A 22,412-nucleotide genomic window follows, 5' to 3' on the forward strand; every position below is an offset into this window, starting at 1 on the left:
GCAGCCATGTAAATATGTGGGGAGGAGTTTTCAGGGTAGAGAGGTCAGTGAGTGCAAAGACCCTGAGGTATGTTTGGAGTGTTGATGTCAAGCAAGGAGTCTGGGGTGGTTGACGCTGAGTTGAAGTTGAAGGGCTGGGACACAAGATCAGGCAGCTGCACAGGAGCCTCATCATGCGTATAAAGGTGAAAGCCCGACTGGAGACTTGGGAGGTTCTTGAGCAGGAGAATGACGTGTTCTAATCTATTAACAAAGGCTTGTTCTGACCTCTGAATGGAGAAGCAGCTATATGAGTGCTCCAGCTAGAAGCAGCCTGAAAGACCCTATAGCTGAGGACTAGGTTGGTAGTAGTAATGGTTAGGTTCTGGATGTATTCTCAAAGCAGAGCCAATAGGTTTGTTCCTGGATGAGGAGGTCAGGGCTGAAATTAACTTACACGAGACAGCACCGTTGAATAATGGTGGGTGTAGAGCCAAAGCCACATCCTTGCAGTCTAAGCTCGGTGTTCCTTCCACAGCTCTCCTTGCTCCCCTGCAAACGGGCTGTAGCCCTTTATAGGTTGGGATGCTTGATCACAGTGGGCTGACTAAATCTCTCGGAGCTTACAGTTCTAGCAATTCTATATCCTTTATATGTAGTATTTCAAAATTAAATGAAACTGGTTACTAGTATTGGTAACAGGCCTAACCTTTTTCAAATGCTTTGTCTCCAGTATCTGTGAGCTTCCTAACAAGCCCTGCAGAAGAGAATTTTTTTTTTTTTTAATTTTTTATTCTCCAGTTTCACATGTGGCAACTGAGGCTCAGGGAGGTCACGTTACTTAATTGAAGACACAACCCCAGTCTATTTAGACATGGAACCCAGAAATGATGAAGTCTCAGAGCTGAAGTTTCTCCCACTTTATTTCTTGCATAATCACCCACTGAGCTGACCAAAGACAACTTATGACAGAACTAGTGTGTTTTGGTGGATATTGATAGAGAACTGGCTTTCTTGAATCCTGGGAGCTCCTGTTAGCCTTGGCCCATATGCAGCAACACTCTGCAGTTTCCATACCTCTCCTGAAAGGCAGCCTCGAGCCATGCTTAGCCCTTTGTCATCTCAAATCTGTGGCTACAGTTTCATTTTTTCTTTTTGTAATGCTGTGTTTGAGTCAGGGTTTACCATGGGCAGATGAAACAAGGAGTGTAAAGATAATGATGGGGTGAGCTCTGAAAGTTGTAGAGCTGGGTGTTGGGTGTGGGAATGCGGAATCAGATCAGAGGTTCCAGTCCTTTAAAGCCTTAAAGAACTTCAAAGAGCAACTCATCCTGAGCATTCTCAAGAGATAAACTGCCCTGCAGGATTGTACCACTTTTCTACTCTTGCTATACAAATGATCACTAATTTAGTGGCTTAAGACAGTATACATGTAGTATTTTACAATTCTGTAGGTTAGAAGTCCAATAAGCCTCTCTGGGCTGCAATGAAGGTGTCAGCCATACTGTGTTCCCTTCTGTACAGACTAGGAGAGAACCCCTTTCCTTGTCTTTTCCAGTTCCTGGAGAGAGCCTACATTCCTTGGCACAATACTCTCCATCTCCAAAGTCAGCATCATTGCATATCTGACCATTTTTTCATAGCCTCATCACCTTTTCCGCTGGCCACGGCCAGGGAAGCTTCTCTGATTTTAAGGAACCTTGTAATTATGTTGGGCCCACTTAGATAATCCAGGATAATCCTTCCATCTCAAGGCCCTTAACTTTAATCACCTCTGCAAAGTCCCTTTTGCCGTGGAAGGTATAATATGTTCTAATGGTAGAGATTAGAATGTGGGTATCTGTTGGGGGCTATTACTCTGCCTACCACAGAAACCTTCTAGGAATAAAATGCCATCCAACATAAATGGTTTTCCATCATTTCAGGAAATATTTACTGACTGCCTCCACTCTGCGCTGGGGACACTGTGTACAATACACAGACAGGATCCTGCCTATGTGGAGCTCACAGTCAAGTGTAAAATTATGTTCATCTTTTTTAAGATTTTATTTATTATTTGACAGAGAGAGAGACAGCGAGAGAAGGAACACAAGCAGGGGGAGTGGGAGAGGGAGAAGCAGGCTTCCCGCGGAGCAGGGAGCCCAATGTGGGGCTCGATCCCACGACCCTGGGATCATGACCTGAGCCGAAGGCAGACACTTAATGACTGAGCCACCCAGGTGCCCCAAATTATGTTCATTTTTGACTCTCAAATGTATAAGGATACTCTTCTATTTTAATAAGCAATATTCTATGTTTTCTATAAACCAAAACCTAGTATAGTCACTATTTTGTATAAAAGAGACACAATAAGGGCGAGCAGGGAGGTGCAGAGGGAGAAGGAGAGAGAATCTTAAGCAGGCTCCATGCTCAGTGCAGAGCCTGACTTGGAGCTTGATCTCATAACCCTGAGATCATGACCCTAGCCAAAACCAAGAGTTGGGTGCTCAATTGACTGGGCCACCCAGGCGCCCCTTGTAATGTCATTTAAACTAAAAATTTTAACATCTGTGCCCCTCATTCAACATTCATAGCTAATATGTTTCCTCTTTAATGAGACAGCGCATGTGCTATTTCCAACAGAGTTCTTTGGCCCTTCATAAATGTACCGGAAATATTAGGTTTTCTCATTTCCCAAAGATATTTCCAGAATTACACCTGGATCAGGAGTAAGGTTGGATTTATTGCCAAAAAGTAGAAACTCTAGCCCCTGATCTCAAGAAGTGTTTACTCTTACTGTGAAAACAAAATGTATGAGCTGTGTATCCAACGTGGTTAAATAGGAAAGCAAGACAACTGAAATGAATGGTATAGATCAGAAAATGGCACAGGGAAGAAAAATCAAATAGAGGAACAGAAGTGTCAAATGGCGAACAAAGGAGCCAGTGTTGGTGGGCTGGTAGGATCACTCCATGCTGATCATGGGATTTGTTTTGGCAGTATTGGGACCTAAATTTATAAGAATAAGTGAGGTTTAGTTATAGGGACTTGAATGCTGAACAGAAAATCTGAAATTTTATTTACGGGTATGGATAGGGAGAGGCAAGAGCTAGAGATCAACAAATATTTTAGCAATAAATATTAATCTGAAGGAAGATTGAAATTGGAGAAGGGTCTGGAAAGAAAAGCCCATGGTTGATGCAAAGAAATTCTACAAATTGGCTTCAGTGAACTATTATTCACCCTAAACTGGTCTTAAAATATAAATACTGTGTGACACATTTAATAAATGGCATGTAAATATTTTATGTCCTATTTTTTATCAAACTGACATTCTTTAATCTCTTGCAGAAAATCCATTTGCTGGTGATGTTGTCTCCCCCAGAGAAATCAGTTTTACCAACCTGCAACCAAATCACACTGCTGTGTACCAGTGTGAAGCCTCAAATGTCCATGGCACCATCCTTGCTAATGCCAATCTCGATGTTGTAGGTAAGCAGACTGTTTACCTGCTGTTTTCTAAGGGAAGATGTTCAAGGTCGTGCACACAAGTAGATTGAATTCCAGACACATAAAACATGGGAGGGGGGATATCATCAAAGTACCTTTCATCTAACACTTGGGTATTAGCCTTCATACTAAAATTATACTTTCTTTTTTCTTTTTTCTTTGTTTTCTTTTTTTTTTTTAGAGAGAGCATGTGTGTGCACAGGAGTGGGGGTGAAGGGGCAAAGGGAGAGAGAGAGAGAATCTTAAGCAGGCTCCACACTCAGCACAGAGCCTGATGCAGGGTTCGATCTCACGACCCTGAGATCATGACCTGAGCCGAAATCAATAGTCACTTAACCGACTGAGCCACCCAGGTGCCCCTACATACTTTCAAAAATGTATTGAATTTGGATATTTTTCTAATTCAGGAACATATACTGCAATATTCGGCTGTCTCCCCTTTCTGTTAATATGACTAGGCTGTAGAAAAATCTAATGTGTGCACATTATTTCTTATATGAACGTTGACAACTGTATTTATGTCATTTTCAAACAGATGTCCGTCCACTGATACAAACTGAAGATGAAGAGAATTATGCTACGGTGGTTGGTTACAGTGCTTTCTTACACTGCGAGTTCTTTGCTTCACCTGAGGCAACGGTGTCCTGGTAAGCTGGTACAAGATTTTCTTAAGAGAATGTCAGTGGTAGATTTCACCTTGTGTCTTCATCCATCATTTGACAGGCCGTTGTTAAATGTAGCCAATGCCTCTGAGAAATAAGGTAGCAAACTTAATTACCTACCTCTCCCGAACTGTTGACTAGATGTGCAGGATTTTTCTCTCATGGGGAGATTAGGGAGCGCCATTTCTGCTTACAAAGGAAAGCAAAGAATTGAAGTGATTACTAAGACAATTTTACAGATAGATTTGGTTTTTCATTATGAGTATATCAAAAGTCATATATTACAGCTGACCCTTGGACATTGTGGAGGTTGGGGCTGATCCCCCATGCAATGGAAAATCTATATATAACTTTTGTCTCCCTCAAAACTTAACTACTAATAGCCTACAGTTGACCAGAAACCTCACCCATAACATAAATAGTTGATTAACACACCTTTAGGATGTTATATGTATCACATGCTTTATTTTTGTAATAATAGCCATCTTTTTCTTAAATGTTTTTCCATATTTCTAGGCTACACAGTTTGTGAGTTCTTTTAAGTTGTTGCATATTTCCAAAAATTTCTCCAATATATTTACTGAAAACAATTCATATACAAGTGGACCCGGCAGTTCACACCCATGTTGTTCAGACTTAACTGTACTTTTTTTTGTTGTTTTGGGTCTTTTCTAAATAATTGTCTAAGCATGCATTTGATTCCAAACACATGCTTAAAACTTTTCCAACATGTATTTTGAATTTAATTTCAATGTATCTATTTGTGTAATAAGTCCAGACACCTCGTGTGGATCTGCCATATTTGTTACTTCACCAGAAAAGCTTGGATGAACTGTTCTTAAATAAGTCTGCCATGGCTCTGCAGGGCTGAGATTAGAGTGAGGAGGGGGAGGCAGGGTCAGGCAAGGGTAGGGTCAGATCCTGTCTTTATTTAAAAATTGGATATTTTGCTTATCATGGATTTTTTTTGTGTTTTTTATTTTTAAAAATAACTCCATTAAAATACTATTTATCTTGAGTCCTGAGATTTTTTGGCAATACTTGCATTTTACCTCTGAGGCAAGTGCCTCACTGGCCTTGCCCTAGTCCCAAGCTCTAGAAAGTCCCATGTGAATGACAGCCAGAGTTTACCCTTTGAATTTTTTTTTGTTGTTGTTATTCTAGCAGAGCCTCTTATTGTGAAATGCACTGGGTAAATCAAGCTTTGGCAGCAAATGCTCAGAAAATGGATGAATGTAGGAGAAAATGACTCTGGGTTGATAAGGGCAAATGTAATCCATGTCCACGGGACAGGAACTACTTCCCGGCCCTATAATATTTCTGAATGACCAGTGTTCCCCCAGGATGGCAGGAGGTTCAGAAGGTTCATTATCTCTTTCAATTACTAGCTTTCCCATTTAGTACCCTGAAGCAATCATTAACTAAAGAGTTCACCATCGATACACCAGAAAATATTTATTAAGCTGTGAGGACAGATGCAAAAATGGTCCTTATAGCTACGAGAAATACAGCAGAAGCATAGAGCACAGACCCGGATTTCCTCTAGTCACAGTCTATCTGGGCAGATCAGATATACACCTCGGCTAGGACCCATTCTCGGAAAAACATAAACCCCAATGGAACATTTCATAAGGTCTGCAGAGCTCCTGAAGAAAGGGTAAGCTTGAATGACATCAGCAACCAGTTTCAGGAAGCATCTACAGTTCTGTCACGTCTAAAATTGATTTATGTTTTCTGTGTTCATAGGCAGAAGGTGGAAGAGGCGAAACCTCTTGAAGGTAGACGGTACCATGTCCATGAAAATGGCACATTGCAGATCAACAAAACCACAGAAGATGATGCTGGCTCATACTCTTGTTGGGTAGAAAATGCTAAAGGAAAAACCGCAGTCACGGCCAACTTGGATATTAGAAGTATTTTTATTTTGGTTTTACTTTGCATGAATTCTCACATGGGTTTAGTTTGTCTTCATTTTCCCAAATAAAACAATATGATTTATTGAGTGCCTGTTAAAGCTCTTAGACTGTATTTCTAAGCTCCCAGATTGTGTTTTATCGAAAAGACTGTCACAAAAATTATAGGATGTGCTGATGATGTGTTCATGGCTTTTTACAATTTTAAGAGGGACTTAGGTATTTGGAGGGTGACTGGCAATAATTTAAAATGCTCTATTTTGGGATATTTCTGTGACTGTATTTTATTTCAGTAACCAACTCAACATAAAGTCATCAGCAATCAACTCTTGGAGCTAAAAATTTCACAAACCCATAAAAGTTCAGCTTCATAAAGACTGGGGCATGACAGGACAGAAGATTTTTTTATCCTCTTTTTGCATCATAAACCGCTTTGCATTTTTTTCTCTCTTCAGAACAAAGTCCTGGGTTTCACTAGTATTTTGGTTTTAAAATTGCTCCGAAAATCGTTCTCAGGAAAACATAATAGAGAGATCCTACAGTGACTGTAGGGAGGATCTATATTGCATGTGACATGTTATTATCATAGCCTACACTGCTGCTGCTTAGATGACAAGTATATTTGTTGAATCATCGTTTTCATGGATATCCTGATATTTCTCTCTCTCTTCACACACATACCCTCCCTTCCTTGTTTTTCTTCTGTCTTATATTCTTTTACAGTATTTGGTTTTTTTGTACCCTAAGTCCAACATGCCAACCCCATGGACTGTATTTTTTTTAATTTTATTTTATTATGTTGTGTGGACTGTATTTTTAAAGCACATAAATATTCTCTTCATATGTCTGCTTAACTCTCATGTCTGCCCGGGTGTTTATGTGTCATGGACAATTTTCAAAATGCCCTTGTGAAGTATGTGAAGATGATTCTTTTTATTCTTTATACAACCAACCTATATCAAAGTTTAGCAACTCAGATTCAAAGTCAAAGAGCGGGAAGCCCGGAATCTGAATGAACCTTCACCTTCCTATTGCCCTACACAGCGCTTGGCCCAGAGTGGACCTCAGAACTGTAATTGATAAAGGGATGGACAGGGTCATGAACTTTTCATCTGCTCTAAACACCCACTTTATATGTAAGGCATATATAGGAATCTTATCAGTGAAGGATAAAACCACAATTTTTGCATATAAAAAAATTTCTGGAGTGGAATTGAGTAAGAGACTATATTGCATAGTGTTTGAAAGCAAGAGCTTTGGTCTCTGCCAAACTTAGGTTCAGATTCCAGCTCAACCCCTTACCAGTTGGGAAACTTTGGTGTTACTTAATTTCATTTTAGCCTTATGTTCTCTGTAAGGTGAAAATATTAATATTTGTAGAATTATTATAAACTGTTATGTGACCATGAACTTCCTAGCAGAGGTCCTGGTCGATAGAATAAGGACTTTATTAAATGGTATCTATTATTATTAAGTGGACCTCTGGCTTTAAATTTAGAAATAAGAGTAGATGTTTAATAATTCACTTACAATTAATTCAATTAAATAATCTCTTCAAGTTTCATGCTTAGGATACCGAACGATCTTTTTTTTTATCACTTTCAATATTTTAAGATTCTGTTTATTTATTTGACAGAGAGAGACGTAGTGAGAGAGGGAACACAAGCAGGGGGAGGGGGAGAGGGAGAAGCAGGCTTCCTGCTGAGTAGGAGCCCGATGCGGGGCTCGATCCCAGGACCCTGGGGTCACGACCTGAGCCGAAGGCAGACGCTTAACGACTGAGCCACCCAGGTGCCCCTATCACTTTCAATTTTTAATCAGTTCATGTAGTAACATGTAGATAGTGAATATTAAAACGTATTGTGGAATTGGAGGTCAGCTCATGAGATTTGGCCTTTGAGAGGGTCACCAAGTGGTACAGTGGGGTAAAGTACATCTACCCTTAATATGGCCTCTAAGAATAAGGATCCTATATTTTGAAACAGCCGTAATGAGCAGACATTTTAAAGACAGCCAAATGTGATTCTTTTTAATTCATTTGATGTGAAATTGAATTGAATTTATTTGATATATTTGAATTTGAAGCTAAATTTTTGAGCTTCAGATTATGGGTACCACTAATTTACTTTTAAAATATCACTCACTATACCTCATTCAACAAGAATTTCAAGAAATATGTGTTAAGTGCTTCCTGTATACAGGGTCCCTTCTGGCTGTGCGGATACTTCATGTAACAAAACAGACACAGCCTCTTCTTCACCGGGCTTAAGTTCTAATTTCCCACCTTCATGTTGATAGATCACCTTGCATGGGCTTTACCCCGAGTTTCTGAATTATTAATAAACACGTTAATAGAAAATCAGTTAATTTCCTTTTTTTCCCCTTATGGTGGTGTGATCACATGACCAGAAGCACTAGAAAGGGAAATTATATTTTTTCAACCTCTAAAGACATTTGTTGGCTCCCACTCTTCTTTACTCCCTTTGCCCAAGAGGTAGTAAGGGGAACTTCTAAGATATTAATTGGTACTTCCACCCTAATTCCTCAGAGGTCCAGGCCTGATGGAAAGAAAATAGTAATGAAACATGATGTCAGGAAATTACAGCGCGACAAACACTGCTTGAAGATAAGACTGTTCCATCGACAATTGGGGTTGATTAAATCGCAGGCATCTGATTGCCAAGTAAGCTGGGATGTAAGCGTCTCACTAGTCTCTTTGTTTGCTTAAAAACAGATGCTACAAAACTTCAAGTTGCTCCTAAGAATCCTCGAGTCCCTAGACTGCACGTGCTTGAATTACATTGTGAGAGCACGTGTGACCCACATTTGAGGCAGAGTTTGAAGTTGTCCTGGAGTAAGAATGGAGAAGCCTTTGAAATTAATGCCACAGAGGATGGCAGGTAGGGAAGGGGTTATGCTCTGTCGTCGTCCTGGCTTGGGATCAACACTGAGCACTTGCAAAAAAATAGTTGTAAATGTGTTCACATGGAAGTAAAATACAAAAAGTGATTAATACATTTCAGTCTTCACGGCAACATTTAAAAGGTAATGCAGTGCAGGGTTTCACTTTTCTCTCCCATGGTTAGCTGCTGCTTTTTGCTGCTGACTTTTTATAGAATGTGTGCCCTTCTGTTAGTGCATGAAACAGAGCCCACTCCAGATGTGTGAAGCATATCTGCTCACATGGCCCCAGAGGGGACCCTGCCTGTCACCTGTTTCCATCCCAAACTCTGATGAGTCTATCTCATGAATGGGCAGAACCTGAGTCATACCGCCAGTCCTTCCAGTTAGAAAGTATTGACAAATACACTGTTAAGCCTCCTAATCTCCATATGGAGAACACAGAAAAAAACACAGAAGGGAGAATGTGGAAGGAATTGTGAAAAGATGCTGACTAGCATTAGACAGTATTAAGTATATCAGAGAAAGAGAAAAGAATCAATATTTACTGAATGCCTATGCTATCCTTTAAAAGCATACAGAGGTTAGCTCTCTCGTCTTTTGCATTGTGACTAAGTAGGGGTTAGAAATAGATCATCCTTAGCCAAATCTCACCTGCGGTTTTATGTTGTTATTCGTCATTCTGAAAAAATAAATCTGAAGGTAGAACGTGCATTCCTTTGGTGAGACTGTGGCAGGGTGGTAATTAAGAGCATGGACTTGAGTCCAGTGGCCTGGATTTAAATCTCACTTTGGTCACTTCTTATGTCTATGACTTTAGACCAGCTGCATAGCTTTTCTATGCCTTAATTTTACACTCAGAGATACCTTCATGGGGTTATTGATGAGTTAACATACCTAGCACTCAGAAAACACGAAGTACTCAGTCCAGTTTAGCTCTCATGATTTGTACTAATGTCTGCAGACATTTAATGGCTTCTCTCATTTCTCGCACCTGCTTGTCCCCTATTGTGTGTGTGTGCAAGCATGTGCTTGCACCACCTCCGTGCAGGGGCTTTGGTCTCGGCTGGGTACTTAATTGATTCCATCTCATCCCTCCTGCATACATAAGAGTTTGTGGAAAGGAGCGTATGTATTAACGACTAGTTGTCACTGAGACAAGAGATTAATTATGGACCTAAAAGACTACACATTGCAGTAGAGATCTTCACCCTTAGGTTAGGTCTTAAGGCGATCTATCAACTGCTGGGATCTCTCCATATTCTCCGTCTTTTGTCACTACTGCCTAGTTGCCTGGGGTCTTGCATATGACCTCTGGGCTACAGCCAAAAAGGGAATCAGAGATTGGTGCCTAGTTGGTGATGGGACCTGCATATTTAGGCCCTGATCCCAGAAACTCCAAACATCCTTTGTGTGGCCCAGTTGAATAGTTTCTGTAGGCTCCTGGGGCTGACACTCAAATGAACCTCTATCTCAGTGAACTAAGCAAAGTGACACAGATGTTCTGCCAGTTTTCCCTAGGGTAGGGGTGAAGAACAGTAACCTTAGCTAGAATCTCTTAGAAGAGATCTCTGGAGTGGGGAAGGCGGGGAGTAACACTTGCTGCTGGGGTTGACTGGGGCCCGGAGCGGGCATGGAATTCTAGCAGGGAGCTGAGATCACAGGTATCTGCTAACCATTAGTAAGCTCCTGTCTTTCACGTTCTGCTGGGACAACTTCTTATTGGTAGGTAGGCAGGGGGCCGAAGAGGTTAAGTGAGTTATACATCAGAAATGTCAATCATATAAGTCCCTTCCACAAGGACATTATTTATTTCAACTACATAGCAAACTGTTGTAAATATATTTCAATTTAGTGGAACTTAATTTTCCTAAAAGTGCTTAAATAGTTAAGTTGACAATACATAGATATAGGGTAAAAGGTATAATTTATAGTAAAGAAATTTTCGTGTCCTAAACTGGATTACAAATTGGCAAAATAGAACAAATGATAAAAAGCTAGTGGCCAGTGATTTGCAAAAAAGCGGTACTAGTCTGCCCTCTACTGTTCAAAAAAAATCCCAGTGCAATTGTTACCAGATTTATCAGATGGTCATTCTACATGTGAAGTAGAGGGGTGGAGAAAAAGGACCCTTGTCAAAAACACAGATTACCAGACTCCAGGTCAGTCTGGCTCTGTAGATGTGGGCGTGATTCAGGAATGTACCTTTGTAAGAAGCGCCCCAGTTGATCCTATGTAGGTGATTCCCTTAACAAACCTTAAGAATTATCCAAATGTATCTTAACTATTATAACATAGTACAGTCGTTAGAAACACCAGGCAACACAGTTCTATCACTGACCCATGCATCACAGATGGCTGGACTTGGTAATTAAAACAAAACCAAACCAACTGATAGCTTTCATGGCTGTGTAGACAGTCGTTCAAGTGACATTTCATCTCCAGTTTCAACTGTAGCACCAATAAAATTTGCATCATGTGAAGCTGTGTTTTGTTTTGTTGACTCTTGAATTTTTTTTTCCTTTGGGGAATATATATTTTTGCATATATGTTTCTGTTGTTTTCATCCTCATTGTGTACTCAATTTTTTTACTGGTAGGATAATTATCGATGGAGCTAATTTGACGATATCTAATGTCACCTTAGAGGATCAAGGTATTTACTCCTGTTCAGCTCAAACTGCTCTGGATAGTGTTACTGATGTAACTCAAGTAACTGTCCTCGGTAAGTGCACTAACGAGAAATCTCTGTTCATTTCTTCCCCATCACTGATTAAATTCCATTGTTCTTAGGCCGTTAAATCAACAATCATTTGAGTGCCTGCACATATACTGTTCGTTTGAATTTTTCATTTAAATAGTCATTCCACTTTCAAATGCTTTCTCCTCTTCTGGCTTTAAAGAAATTAGTTAATGCTTAATTTCTTTTCACTGCATGGGTAATGTTGCCAATAGCCGTGGGAGGTAGGCGATGTTATCGGCAGAAAGAAAACAGAAGCATGCTCGAGTTGTCAGGGCACTCGAGCTGCCCTTTCCTAGCATGCAGAGAAATAGAACTGAGGAATGGAGATGGGTTAGGCTGGGGAGATCAGGCTAGGCTTCCCGTGGTGGTGGCTCAGTGGTCATGCTCTAAACCAGAGACTCGGATTGAGTTCTCAGTGTTCCAGGAAAGGAGCAGAGTTCAAGAGTTCTGCAAAGGAATGCCATTGATTTTTTTTTTTTTAATGATAATGCTAATTAGGAAATGCTTTGCATACTGTACTAGTGTAATCAACACAATTAGCCCTGCAATCACCCATCTTTAAACCTCTTAGACCAGCCTGGAGCATCTCTTAGACCACCTTTAGCTCTGAAACCATCTCCTAGACCATCTCTTCTTCAGTTCCCTTGCCAGATTCACTCTCCACAACCTCTCTGATATGTTAACCTGAGGGATGCGGACAACACCAACAAACCACTCACGCTCAAACTTCCATTTGGTTCCGCCAGTGGGGAGCTCTGGAAATAGAGGAGGATGGGTGGGTGGGTGTGTTTATTCTCCAAATTCCCTCCCTGCAGGCTGTGTCCAAAGTCATTGATTTCTCCCAGGGAGGATCTCTTCACAAAATCCTTCCTGATAAGATTCTGTTAACTGCTCCCTCCACCCTCACCCCAGGTATTCTGCCAATGATCCTTTGAAAAAACAACAACAACAACAACAACTCTTGGTACTATCCAAATTGTGTGAACTGTTTAATTTCTGCTGGGACCCTGTTTGATAGAAACTTTTTTTTTATAGTTTTCTTTTATAATTTTGTTTCCGTGGGCACCATTTAGTCTTTCTTTTAAGTTTTCTGATATTTTTTGAAAGTGTTTGATTTTGCCTAAACTCCTTTATTAGATGTGTAGATTAATCGTTATTATTAACAGGTGTTTGTATCTTTAGCTCTCTGGTTGCTGGGATCCGCAGGTAGGTTGCTAACAGAAGTACAGGCTGAGAGGAAATAATTCAGTTTCTTTGGAGGTTGGATGTGAAAAATGAGTAAACAGGATGGAGCTCTTCAAGTGAAGCAAATGGTCACCAGACTGGGTTCTATACTCTCTCTCTCCTCTCTCTCTCTCTCTCTCTCTCTCACACACACACACACACACACACACACACACACACACACACTGCCCAGGTAGACTGGGTTCTATACTCTCTCTCTCTCTCTCTCTCTCTCTCTCACACACACACACACACACACACACACACACACACACACACACACACACACACACACACACACTGCCCAGGTAGTAGAGGGAATGGACTTGGTTCGATAGAATTGTACCTTTAGGTGAGATGTTTGGCCATAGGAATTCAGCTACTTAGGGGACTACAAACAGAAAGTTTCCACCCTGTAGGAATTATTTCACTAGTAAGTCACCAGATAAAATAATGGAGCTTCAGGTAACACTGGAGTTTATTCCAGGCCACCACAAGTGTAGGGGTAAGTCTCAGGATCCATAGACTTTGTTCCTCAATATTTTGAGCTCTGGAGCCAGCAAAGGGATTGGGCTCCCTACTGCTTGGTTCATGCTGTCAAATTGCCTTATAAAATTTAATATTTCAGTCTTGTAATTAGGCTACCATCTTGTAGAACCATTAAATTTTGATAATTTTAATAAATAGTTGCTATGATTGTATGTAATATTTACATATGAAGGTTTTTTTTACCAATTTTTTAAGAATAAAAGTAAATTAATTTAAAAATATTCTATGACACAGATTTCATTTTCTTAACCACTTCTAGGAGTTTGCCTTCTAATTTTTTAGACCAATCCTTGGTCTTAGGAAGCGTATCTCACTAACAGACAATAACAACTAGATCCCTGTGTAGTTTTTATAAAAACTCCTTTTCCTGAGAAAACAATTTTTGCAAACATGCTTGACCCATTTCAATTAGAAGTAACTGTCCTTTAAGAGTATCAGTCTTTTAAGGATCAATGCAGCCCATCAGCTTAGTTCCATATTCTTGGAAAAAGCACATTTTAATGTCAGATGCTACAGGCTGTATTGGTTCCTTCAGGTAAGTTTAAAAATGCGTGAGCTCTTCAGTGCTGAAGACAAATGTAAATTCTCTGAGCTCACAGATCTGAGAACTGTTGAGGAAATAATTTATTTAAGGCCCTAAAGTTTATGCACAGTCAGTGACCACATTTTAAAACAATGTATTTTTTGCCAGTGTAAATTTCCAGCAGTCGGCAAGTACTCAGCATGGGTGATAGATGTTGCTTCCCACTTGGAGAATAAAGAGCCCATGGGAAGGCCCTATGAGATATTACTTAATTATCTCCTCTGAGAAAAGATAAATGTCCCTGAATACAAGAGAGCATTGAAACCAAATTTTGGAAGTAAAGACCATTAGGGATAAGTTTTGTTTGTTTGTTTTGTTTTACAATTGCTTTTATTTTAATAAAAATTTCCATGGAAACTCTTAACACTCTTAAAGTCATCACCTACTTGGAATCCAAAATATATAAAGAACTTACAAAACTCAACACCCCAAAACTGAATAATCCAGTTAAAAAATGGGCAGAAGACATAAATATACATTTTTCCAAAGAAGACATACAGATGGCCAATAGACACATGAAAGGATGCTCAACATCACTCATCATCAGGGAAATGCAAATCAAAACTACAATGAGATATCACCTCACACATGTCAGAATGGCTAAACCAACAACACAAGACACAACAGGTGTTGGCAAGGATGTGGAGAAAGGGGAACTCTCTTGCTCTATTAGTGGGAATGCAAACTGGTACAGCCACTGTGGAAAACAGTATGGAGATTCCTCAAAAAGCTAAAAATAGAGCTATCCTACAATCCAGCAATCACACTAGTAGGTATTTACCCAAAGAATACAAAAATACTAAATTAAAAGTATACATGCACCCCAAGTGTCCATCAACTGATCAATGGATAAAAAGGAAGTAGTGTGTGTGTGTGTGTGTGTATGTATGTGTGTGTGTACATATACATACATATAATTACTCAGCCATAAAAAGGAATGAAATCTTGCCATTTGCAGCAACATGGGTGGGTAGAGAGTATTATGTTAAGCAAAATAAGTCAGAGAAAGACATACTATATCTTTTCATTCATATGTGGAATTTAAGAAACAAAACAAAGCAAAGGGGGAAAAAAAGATAGAGGCAAACCAAGAAACAGACTTTTAACTATAGAGGACAAACTGATGGTTACCAGAAGGGCGGTGGGTGGCGGGAATGGGTCAAATAGGTGAAGGGGATTAAGGAGTGCACTGGTTGTGATGCATAGAAGTATTGAGTCACTATTTTGTACACCTGAAACGAATATTACATTGTATGTTAGCTAACTGCAATTTAAATAAAAACTTAAAAAAAGTCATCACCTACTCAGTTTTATAGTTTCTGACCCAATATTTATCAGTGCCAAATTTTTCTCTTCCAATATAAACTGCCTTCCTACTCTTTCAAAACTCTAGGCCAAGAGAGTATAAAGTTGCTATAATGTACTGAGAATTCATTGTTAGAAATTACAATAAAAATCCAAAGCATGCAGAAAAGAAAGCCTGAGTTCATATTCTTTATCTTATTTTCCTATAGTCATAGGACCTAATTTTATTGCTCTAATATGGTAATTACATGCATGATTGAAATGATAATATACTATTCACTTATTCATTTAGTCACAAAACATTTATATGCAAAGCACTGTTGGTGATGCAAATATTAATAAAATGCAGGCCTACTCTTGAAGATCTGTCGTATACAGGAAATGAATCAGGCATATAAATAAGCATATGAGCTGAAAGACACGGATCTACTTGAGGTAGATCATGTTTCTCAAAATTGTGCATAATTATAACCCAGGGCAATCGTTTAGAAATGCAGATTCCTGGTCCCAGCTCCTGCAGTATGCCAGAGAGATCTAGGGTCCAGAAATAAATCTTCATTTATTTTTATTTTTATTTATTTATTTTTAAAGATTTTATTTATTTATTTGACGGAGAGAGACACAGTGAAAGAGGGAACACAAGCAGGGGGAGTGGGAGAAGGAGAAGCAGGTTTCCTGCTGAGCAGGGAGCCCAATGCGGGGCTCGATCCCAGGACCCTGGGATCATGCCCTGAGCCGAAGGCAGACACTTAACGACTGAGCCACCCAGGTGCCCCAATCTTGATTTATTTTTAAAGATTTATTTATTTATGTTTAGAAAGAGAGAGAGAGCAGGGGGAGGGGCAGAAGGAAAGGGAAAGAGAAACTTAAGTGGACTCCATGCTGAGCACGGGGCCGGAGCTCAATCTCATGACCCTGAGATCATGACCTGAGCTGAAACTGAGTTGGTTGTCCAACCAAATGTACCACCCAGGTTCCCCAAAGCTTCATTGCTAATAACTACTCCTAAAAGAATTCTGATGCCCATGGTCAAGGATACCCTTTGAGAACTGGAATCAGAGTAGAGGGTGAGAATATTACACAAGGGAGTAGATGTGCCTGAAGCTGCATTTGAAATAGATCCAGAAGGGTTGAGGCGCCTGGGTGGCTCAGTTGGTTGGGTGTCTGCCTTTGGCTTGGGTCATGATCCTTGGGTCCTGGGATCGAGCCCCGTGTTGGTCTTCCTGCTCCATGGGGAGCCAGTTTCTCTCTCTCTCTCTCTCTCTCTCTCTGCCTCTCCCCCAGCTTGTGCTCTCTCTCTTTCTCTAATAAATAAATAAAATCTTAAAAAAAAAAAAAAAAAAAGAGCCAGAAGGTCTGCTGAGATGTGGATGATTGGACCTAGAGACCAGAGCCCAGAGAGAAAGGGGGTGGCAATGTGCCTTGGTGAGGAAATGGGGTTACAAAGGCATGGTCTGCATTCTCCCTACTTTTATTTTTATTATTAATTAGATGTTCCGGATCCACCAGAGAACCTACAATTGTCTGAAAGACAGAACAGAAGTGTTCGGCTGACGTGGGAAGCTGGAGATGACCACAATAGCCATATTAGCGGTAGGGAGGACTTGGGATAACTATGCTCCTTAAACTCCTGAGTCAAAATTAATATTCAAGCCTTTTTTTTTTTAACCACAGTTGCTAGATAATCCTTCTTAAAACATCCTTTAAAACTTTTTATACTATGTGTAAATGTTAGTGTAACTTAAAAATACTAAATCCATTCTAATGTTTTTGATTTTTTTTCCCCTCTATGCTTCTACTTTCTACGGCCAGAGTATATTGTTGAATTTGAAGGAAATAAAGAAGAACCTGGTCGATGGGAGGAATTGGCTAGAGTCCAAGGCAAAGAAACAATAGTCACACTATCTTTGGCTCCATACGTCAGATACCAGTTCAGGGTCATAGCTGTGAATGAAGTAGGGAGAAGCCAACCCAGCCAGCCGTCGGACCATCATGAAACACCTCCGGCAGGTATGTGGCTTCTCATATTTTCTGAGAAAATATTTTAGTTTTCTCCATCTTTCAACATCTTTAGAAAAAGATTGATAGTGTGATATAGGGTTTTATTTTTTTTATATTTCAAAGATTTTATTTATTTATCTGAGAGAGAGAGCGAGCGGGAGAGAGATCATGAGCAGGGGGGAGGGGTAGAGGGAGAAGCAGACTCCCCACTGAGCAGGGATTCCCGATTCAGGACTGGATCCCAGGACCCTGGGATCATGAACCGAGTTGAAGGCAGGCGCTTAACCTACTGAGCCACCCAGGCGCCGAAGATGTAGGGTTTTCAATTTCTTCTCCTAGAGAGCTTGAAAAGTTCTGTGAACTGACAGCACACAAATATTCAAAGTACATCAGATTCATAAGTAGTATATATGTTTGATAGAGAGCCGGAGATTACAGGGAGGTATATGGGCAAACATTACTCTGAGTTATTCGTGATAGATAAGTCTCATGTTAAAATCAGATATCAAGTATGTTATAAACTGAGGTTCAATATATAGAAAATGAGCTTTCTCCCTTTATTTTTCTTTTTATTCAACTTTCTGAAATAAAACATTCACTGTAGGCACCTTAATTATTTCATATCATTACTTTTATACATTTACTATATTTATTGTTTCTTAATATCTAAATAGATATCTGATATCTATCTAAATTTCTAGAATTTTTTTTTAAATCTCAAGAATGATTAATACTAAAATTTGTGTTATTACTTAATTGTCATTGGTCAACAGTGTGATCATAGCATGGTATTATTGTTCTTTTCCCTGGAGCAAAATAAATAAGCTAGGGTATAATTTCCATTTTGGATTGAGGAAAAAATAAGAAGAGATAGTGACTGAATCAGATACTTGTGTGATTGAAATGTAAGTTGCATTTGGCAGTAAAACTACACTTAGCCCTTTCTTATTAAATGGATCCATTTGAATATATTTCACGGGCACATTATCTGCTGTTACCTTTTTGTTGTCCCTAATAGTTGGCTGTTGAAATTAATACATGATGATGTTTAATTTTATTAGCTTAGAGGTAGATATTCACAACACACATTTCTAACAATAATTCTAATAGAAAAAGGAAAGCAGGTTTAAAATTAAAATGTATATTTAAAAAGTAGGTTTAGGGGGCACCTGGTTGTCTCAGTCGTTAAGCATCTGCCTTCAGCTCAGGTCATGATCCCAGGGTCCTGGGATCGAGCCCTGCATCTGCCTTCCTGCTCAGCCAGGAGCCTTCTTCTCCCTCTCCCACTCCCCCTGCTTATGTTCCCTCTCTGGTTGTGCCTCTCTCTCTCTCTGTCAAATAAATAAATAAAATCTTAAAAAAAAAAGAGAGAAAGGATTAAAAAAAAAAGTAGGTTTAGGATTATTTTTAAAAAAGCAGGTTGAAAAATTTAAAGAGCAGTTTTATAATGAAGATATCTAAAGTAAATCTACTTCCCATTGAATAATAATAGTATCACTTCATGCATATGAGTTTACTCCTTTAAATAAAATATATATTTAAAAGCTGCCTTTGTGAGGCCATGGATGTGTTAACTAGCCTTATGGTGGTAATCATTTTACAACATATACACATAAATATAAAATGTCTATCTATAGATTGGAGATATATACACACACACAGATCTATAAACACACACATATATGAAACTATTACATTGTATACCTTAAACTTACACAGTGTTTTATGTCAATTGTCTCTCAATAAAGCTGGTGAAAAGTCTTTACAAACTGGGCCAGATAGAAATAAATGAATACAATCAAAGTTATTTAAAAATCTGATTTAGGGGGTGGTGGGATGATGTGCTGATTTACCTATGGACCATAAAATTGCAAAAAGTAATTTTAATACTTACAATTTTTCAGCTCCAGACAAGAATCCACAAAACATAAGGGTTCAAGCTTCTCAACCCAAGGAAATGATTATAAAATGGGAGGTGTGTATTTTCTAATGTGTTATACACTACTTTGTGTTCTTTTTTTCTTTATTTTAGGTCTGCATGCTAAGTGTAATGATGGAAAAATATTTTTTAAGAACAAAGATATAAGATTTGTATGTTTTATAAATATATTTCATTTGTATATTTTATAGATCATTGTGATTAGAATGTTATGAGATATAGTTAAACAGTGGTAAATAATGTAAGGAAGGTTTTACAGGTTGATTTAATTGCAAGCCATTATCAAAAGTTTCAGATTCCTAGTATTTTTACAACCAATATTCTAAATTGTCTCTTGTTCAAAAAATACTGAAAAACTTTCCTAAATTTTAGTACATGGTCTAATAAATATTATGCATATCAGAAGGATGTCTGACAAATAAATAGCTGCTCCTTTTAAGCACTATTAAGCATTTTGTATGCTCTTTTCTGAGAACAGCTTTGTCATTATTGCCTTTTTCTAGATATAGGAACTGAGGACAGGGTGGTAGGCAGTCTTGCCTGTCACCATACCACTAAAATACCACTAGAAATCAACAAACCTACCATAAGTATCTTTGGACTTCAAATTGCACTTTTCACCCCTTTACATATTTCTATTAAAGGTTATGAAATAGACTTTGTCTTTGAATATGGTGTAAAATCTTATATCTGTTCAGAGAACTTTAATTGTTTTGAGTGTCATTTCTAAATTCCTTCTGTAACAGTGGGTAACTTTCTCCCCCCTCTATGCGGACATATTCATGAACAAATAATTTAACCTACTTGAATATAGATTACCATTCAGACATTCTGATTAATAATAGACTTCCAACCTTAAATTCATTGAATTTTACATATTATTTATTTGACAGAGAGAGACACAGCGAGAGAGGGAACACAAGCAGGGGGAGTGGGGGAGGGAGAAGCAGGCTCCCCGCTGAGCAGGGAGCCCAATGTGGGGCTCGATCCCAGGACCCTGGGATCATGACCTGAGCTGAAGGCAGATGCTTAACTACTGAGCCACCCAGGTGCCCCAAATGTAGAACATTTTTGAATTTATGCGGGAATACACTAATTCATTTCCAAACCTTTTTCCAGATATGACTTTTGGGAAGAATTTTAGGAGGTATAAAATTTAGTCTGATTTTTTTCACTCAATATTTTTATATCAACACTAACCCACTTTTCCCACTTCAGTGAAATTAAGTTTTGCAAATTTAAAATTGGAAAAAAATTGGTAATACACAGAATCTAAGTATATTCAAGAATATCGTTTCTTTCCTTGAATTTGTGGCCACACATATTTGCTACCACATTGTCTTCATAATTGCTTAATTTATAATCTGAAATTATGTTAATATCTCATTCTTGTAGAGTATCTGTCTTTTTCTCTCCTAAGTTCCCTAGCAATTTCCATAAGATAGATGATATAACTGGTTAGCTGAAAATAATAGTATGTAATTATCAGGTCAGTTCCTCAGAGAAGCACACCATGTTCCACCAACATCAGCTCATTAATCCTCAGCACTCCTTCAGAAGGGAGACAGGAGCTGGATGGTATCAGCCGTACATTTCATAGAGAGAGCTGGGACTCTCATTTTAATGACCTTCCCCAGATGTCATGCGCTCAGTCAGTGATGAAAAGAAGACCCCCACTCCCACCTCTGCTTTGGCTCCTCTGGTCTGCTATCTTTGTTGGGGGCCTGTTTAAGAATTTGCTGTGGTTTTGTTGCCCATTGTCTGAAAGCAAGTACAGAATTCTCCTGCTGTTTCTTCTGGAGTCTAGGCACCAAAGGGCCTGGTAATTTAGATAAGATTTTTCTTAAAAGTGTTAATTATGGTGGCAGTTTTATTTTAAAATTTACAGGAGAGCTTCATTAAATGTAGCTCCTTTCCTTGGAACGAAACATGTGTAAATTGAATAATTTTATTTGTACTCATTTATTGTTGGTAGAGACTGAAGGAAATTGTAATTCCAGATTGCAGTATGAAACTAAAAGCTTCTGGCCTGATTCATCTGGGCACTGCTAAAGGCCCTGGTGGATTTATATTTGTATGGTAGTGAAAATTATCTTGGTGCAAAACTTAGAATGCAAAGTATAAATAATGGTTGTGAAATCTCAGAAAGGTTTTGTTCTGATTTTTTTTCTCATAGCTAATTTAAATATTCACCTTGGAGTTAGCATAGACTTGAAATTGTTTTCCTGATACAGCATTACTTTCAACCTAATTCCAACCAGTCCATCTAAAAATATTTTACTAAGTTAGATTGAGTCAAGAAGCATTGCAAATTCTGTAAGAAAACATTGTATATGACATTATTTTATTTTATTTTATTTATTATTTTATTTATTTTATTTTGTTTATTTCATTTCATTTCATTTTATTATTATTTTGAGAGAGAGAGAGAGCAAGCAGTAGGAGGAGGGCCAGAGGGAGAGAGAGAATCTTAAGCAGGCTCCACACCCCCAGTGCAGAGCCTGGTGCAGGGCTCCATCTCACGACCCTGAAAACGTGACCTGAGTGGAAATCAAGAGTCTGATGCTTAACCGACTAAGTCACCCAGGCTCCCCGATATATATGGTATTATTGAATTACTCATATATATATATATATATATATATATATACACACACACACACACACACACACATATATATATATAGACAAAATTACTGTTTATATAGGTGAACCTTATAATCTAGGACTTAAGTCACATTCTTTTATGTAGTCTATATATGATTCATTTGAATGCATATTCCCATTTTTGAAATGAAACAGGTGATTTAAATCACGTTAATTTTTTAATTAAAATATTGCTTAATTAAAAAAAAACTAAAGTGGAAATAACCAATTCCCTATACTAGAAATTCCTTCACTAAATTTTCCTATCCAGCAAAAGAAAGTGGAAGTGGGGATGGGGTTGCGGGGTGGGGAGCACTCTCTCTTAAAGAAATAGTCAAGAAGCTGGGGAATTATTTTATTAGAGAGAGGAGCTCTATCTTCTAGGCACTAATGTATAACACGCAGATTATCCAGAAATAAAGGTTTACTCAATCTCTCTCTTCTTTTGGAAGGCAGATGGGGAAGGATGGATGGAGTCA

At 38.7% G+C, this 22,412-nt stretch overlaps 1 protein-coding gene across 18 annotated transcripts in view; it reads left to right on the top strand.

The window, feature by feature from the left end:
• Positions 1 to 22,412, top strand: part of CHL1 (cell adhesion molecule L1 like) — a 209,788-nt gene that overhangs the window by 166,745 nt on the left and 20,631 nt on the right. For all 18 annotated transcript variants that reach the window (XM_027585988.2, XM_027586000.2, XM_027585990.2 and 15 more), the window contains 8 exons: positions 3,310 to 3,450; positions 4,004 to 4,115; positions 5,877 to 6,043; positions 8,778 to 8,943; positions 11,544 to 11,668; positions 16,839 to 16,940; positions 17,160 to 17,357; positions 19,253 to 19,323. In XM_027585988.2, coding sequence (XP_027441789.1) covers positions 3,310 to 3,450; positions 4,004 to 4,115; positions 5,877 to 6,043; positions 8,778 to 8,943; positions 11,544 to 11,668; positions 16,839 to 16,940; positions 17,160 to 17,357; positions 19,253 to 19,323 — 1,082 coding nt within the window. The remainder of the gene's footprint in view (positions 1 to 3,309; positions 3,451 to 4,003; positions 4,116 to 5,876; positions 6,044 to 8,777; positions 8,944 to 11,543; positions 11,669 to 16,838; positions 16,941 to 17,159; positions 17,358 to 19,252; positions 19,324 to 22,412) is intronic.

This window comes from Zalophus californianus, chromosome 1, assembly GCF_009762305.2.
Source record: "Zalophus californianus isolate mZalCal1 chromosome 1, mZalCal1.pri.v2, whole genome shotgun sequence".
Lineage (NCBI taxonomy): Eukaryota > Metazoa > Chordata > Mammalia > Carnivora > Otariidae > Zalophus > Zalophus californianus.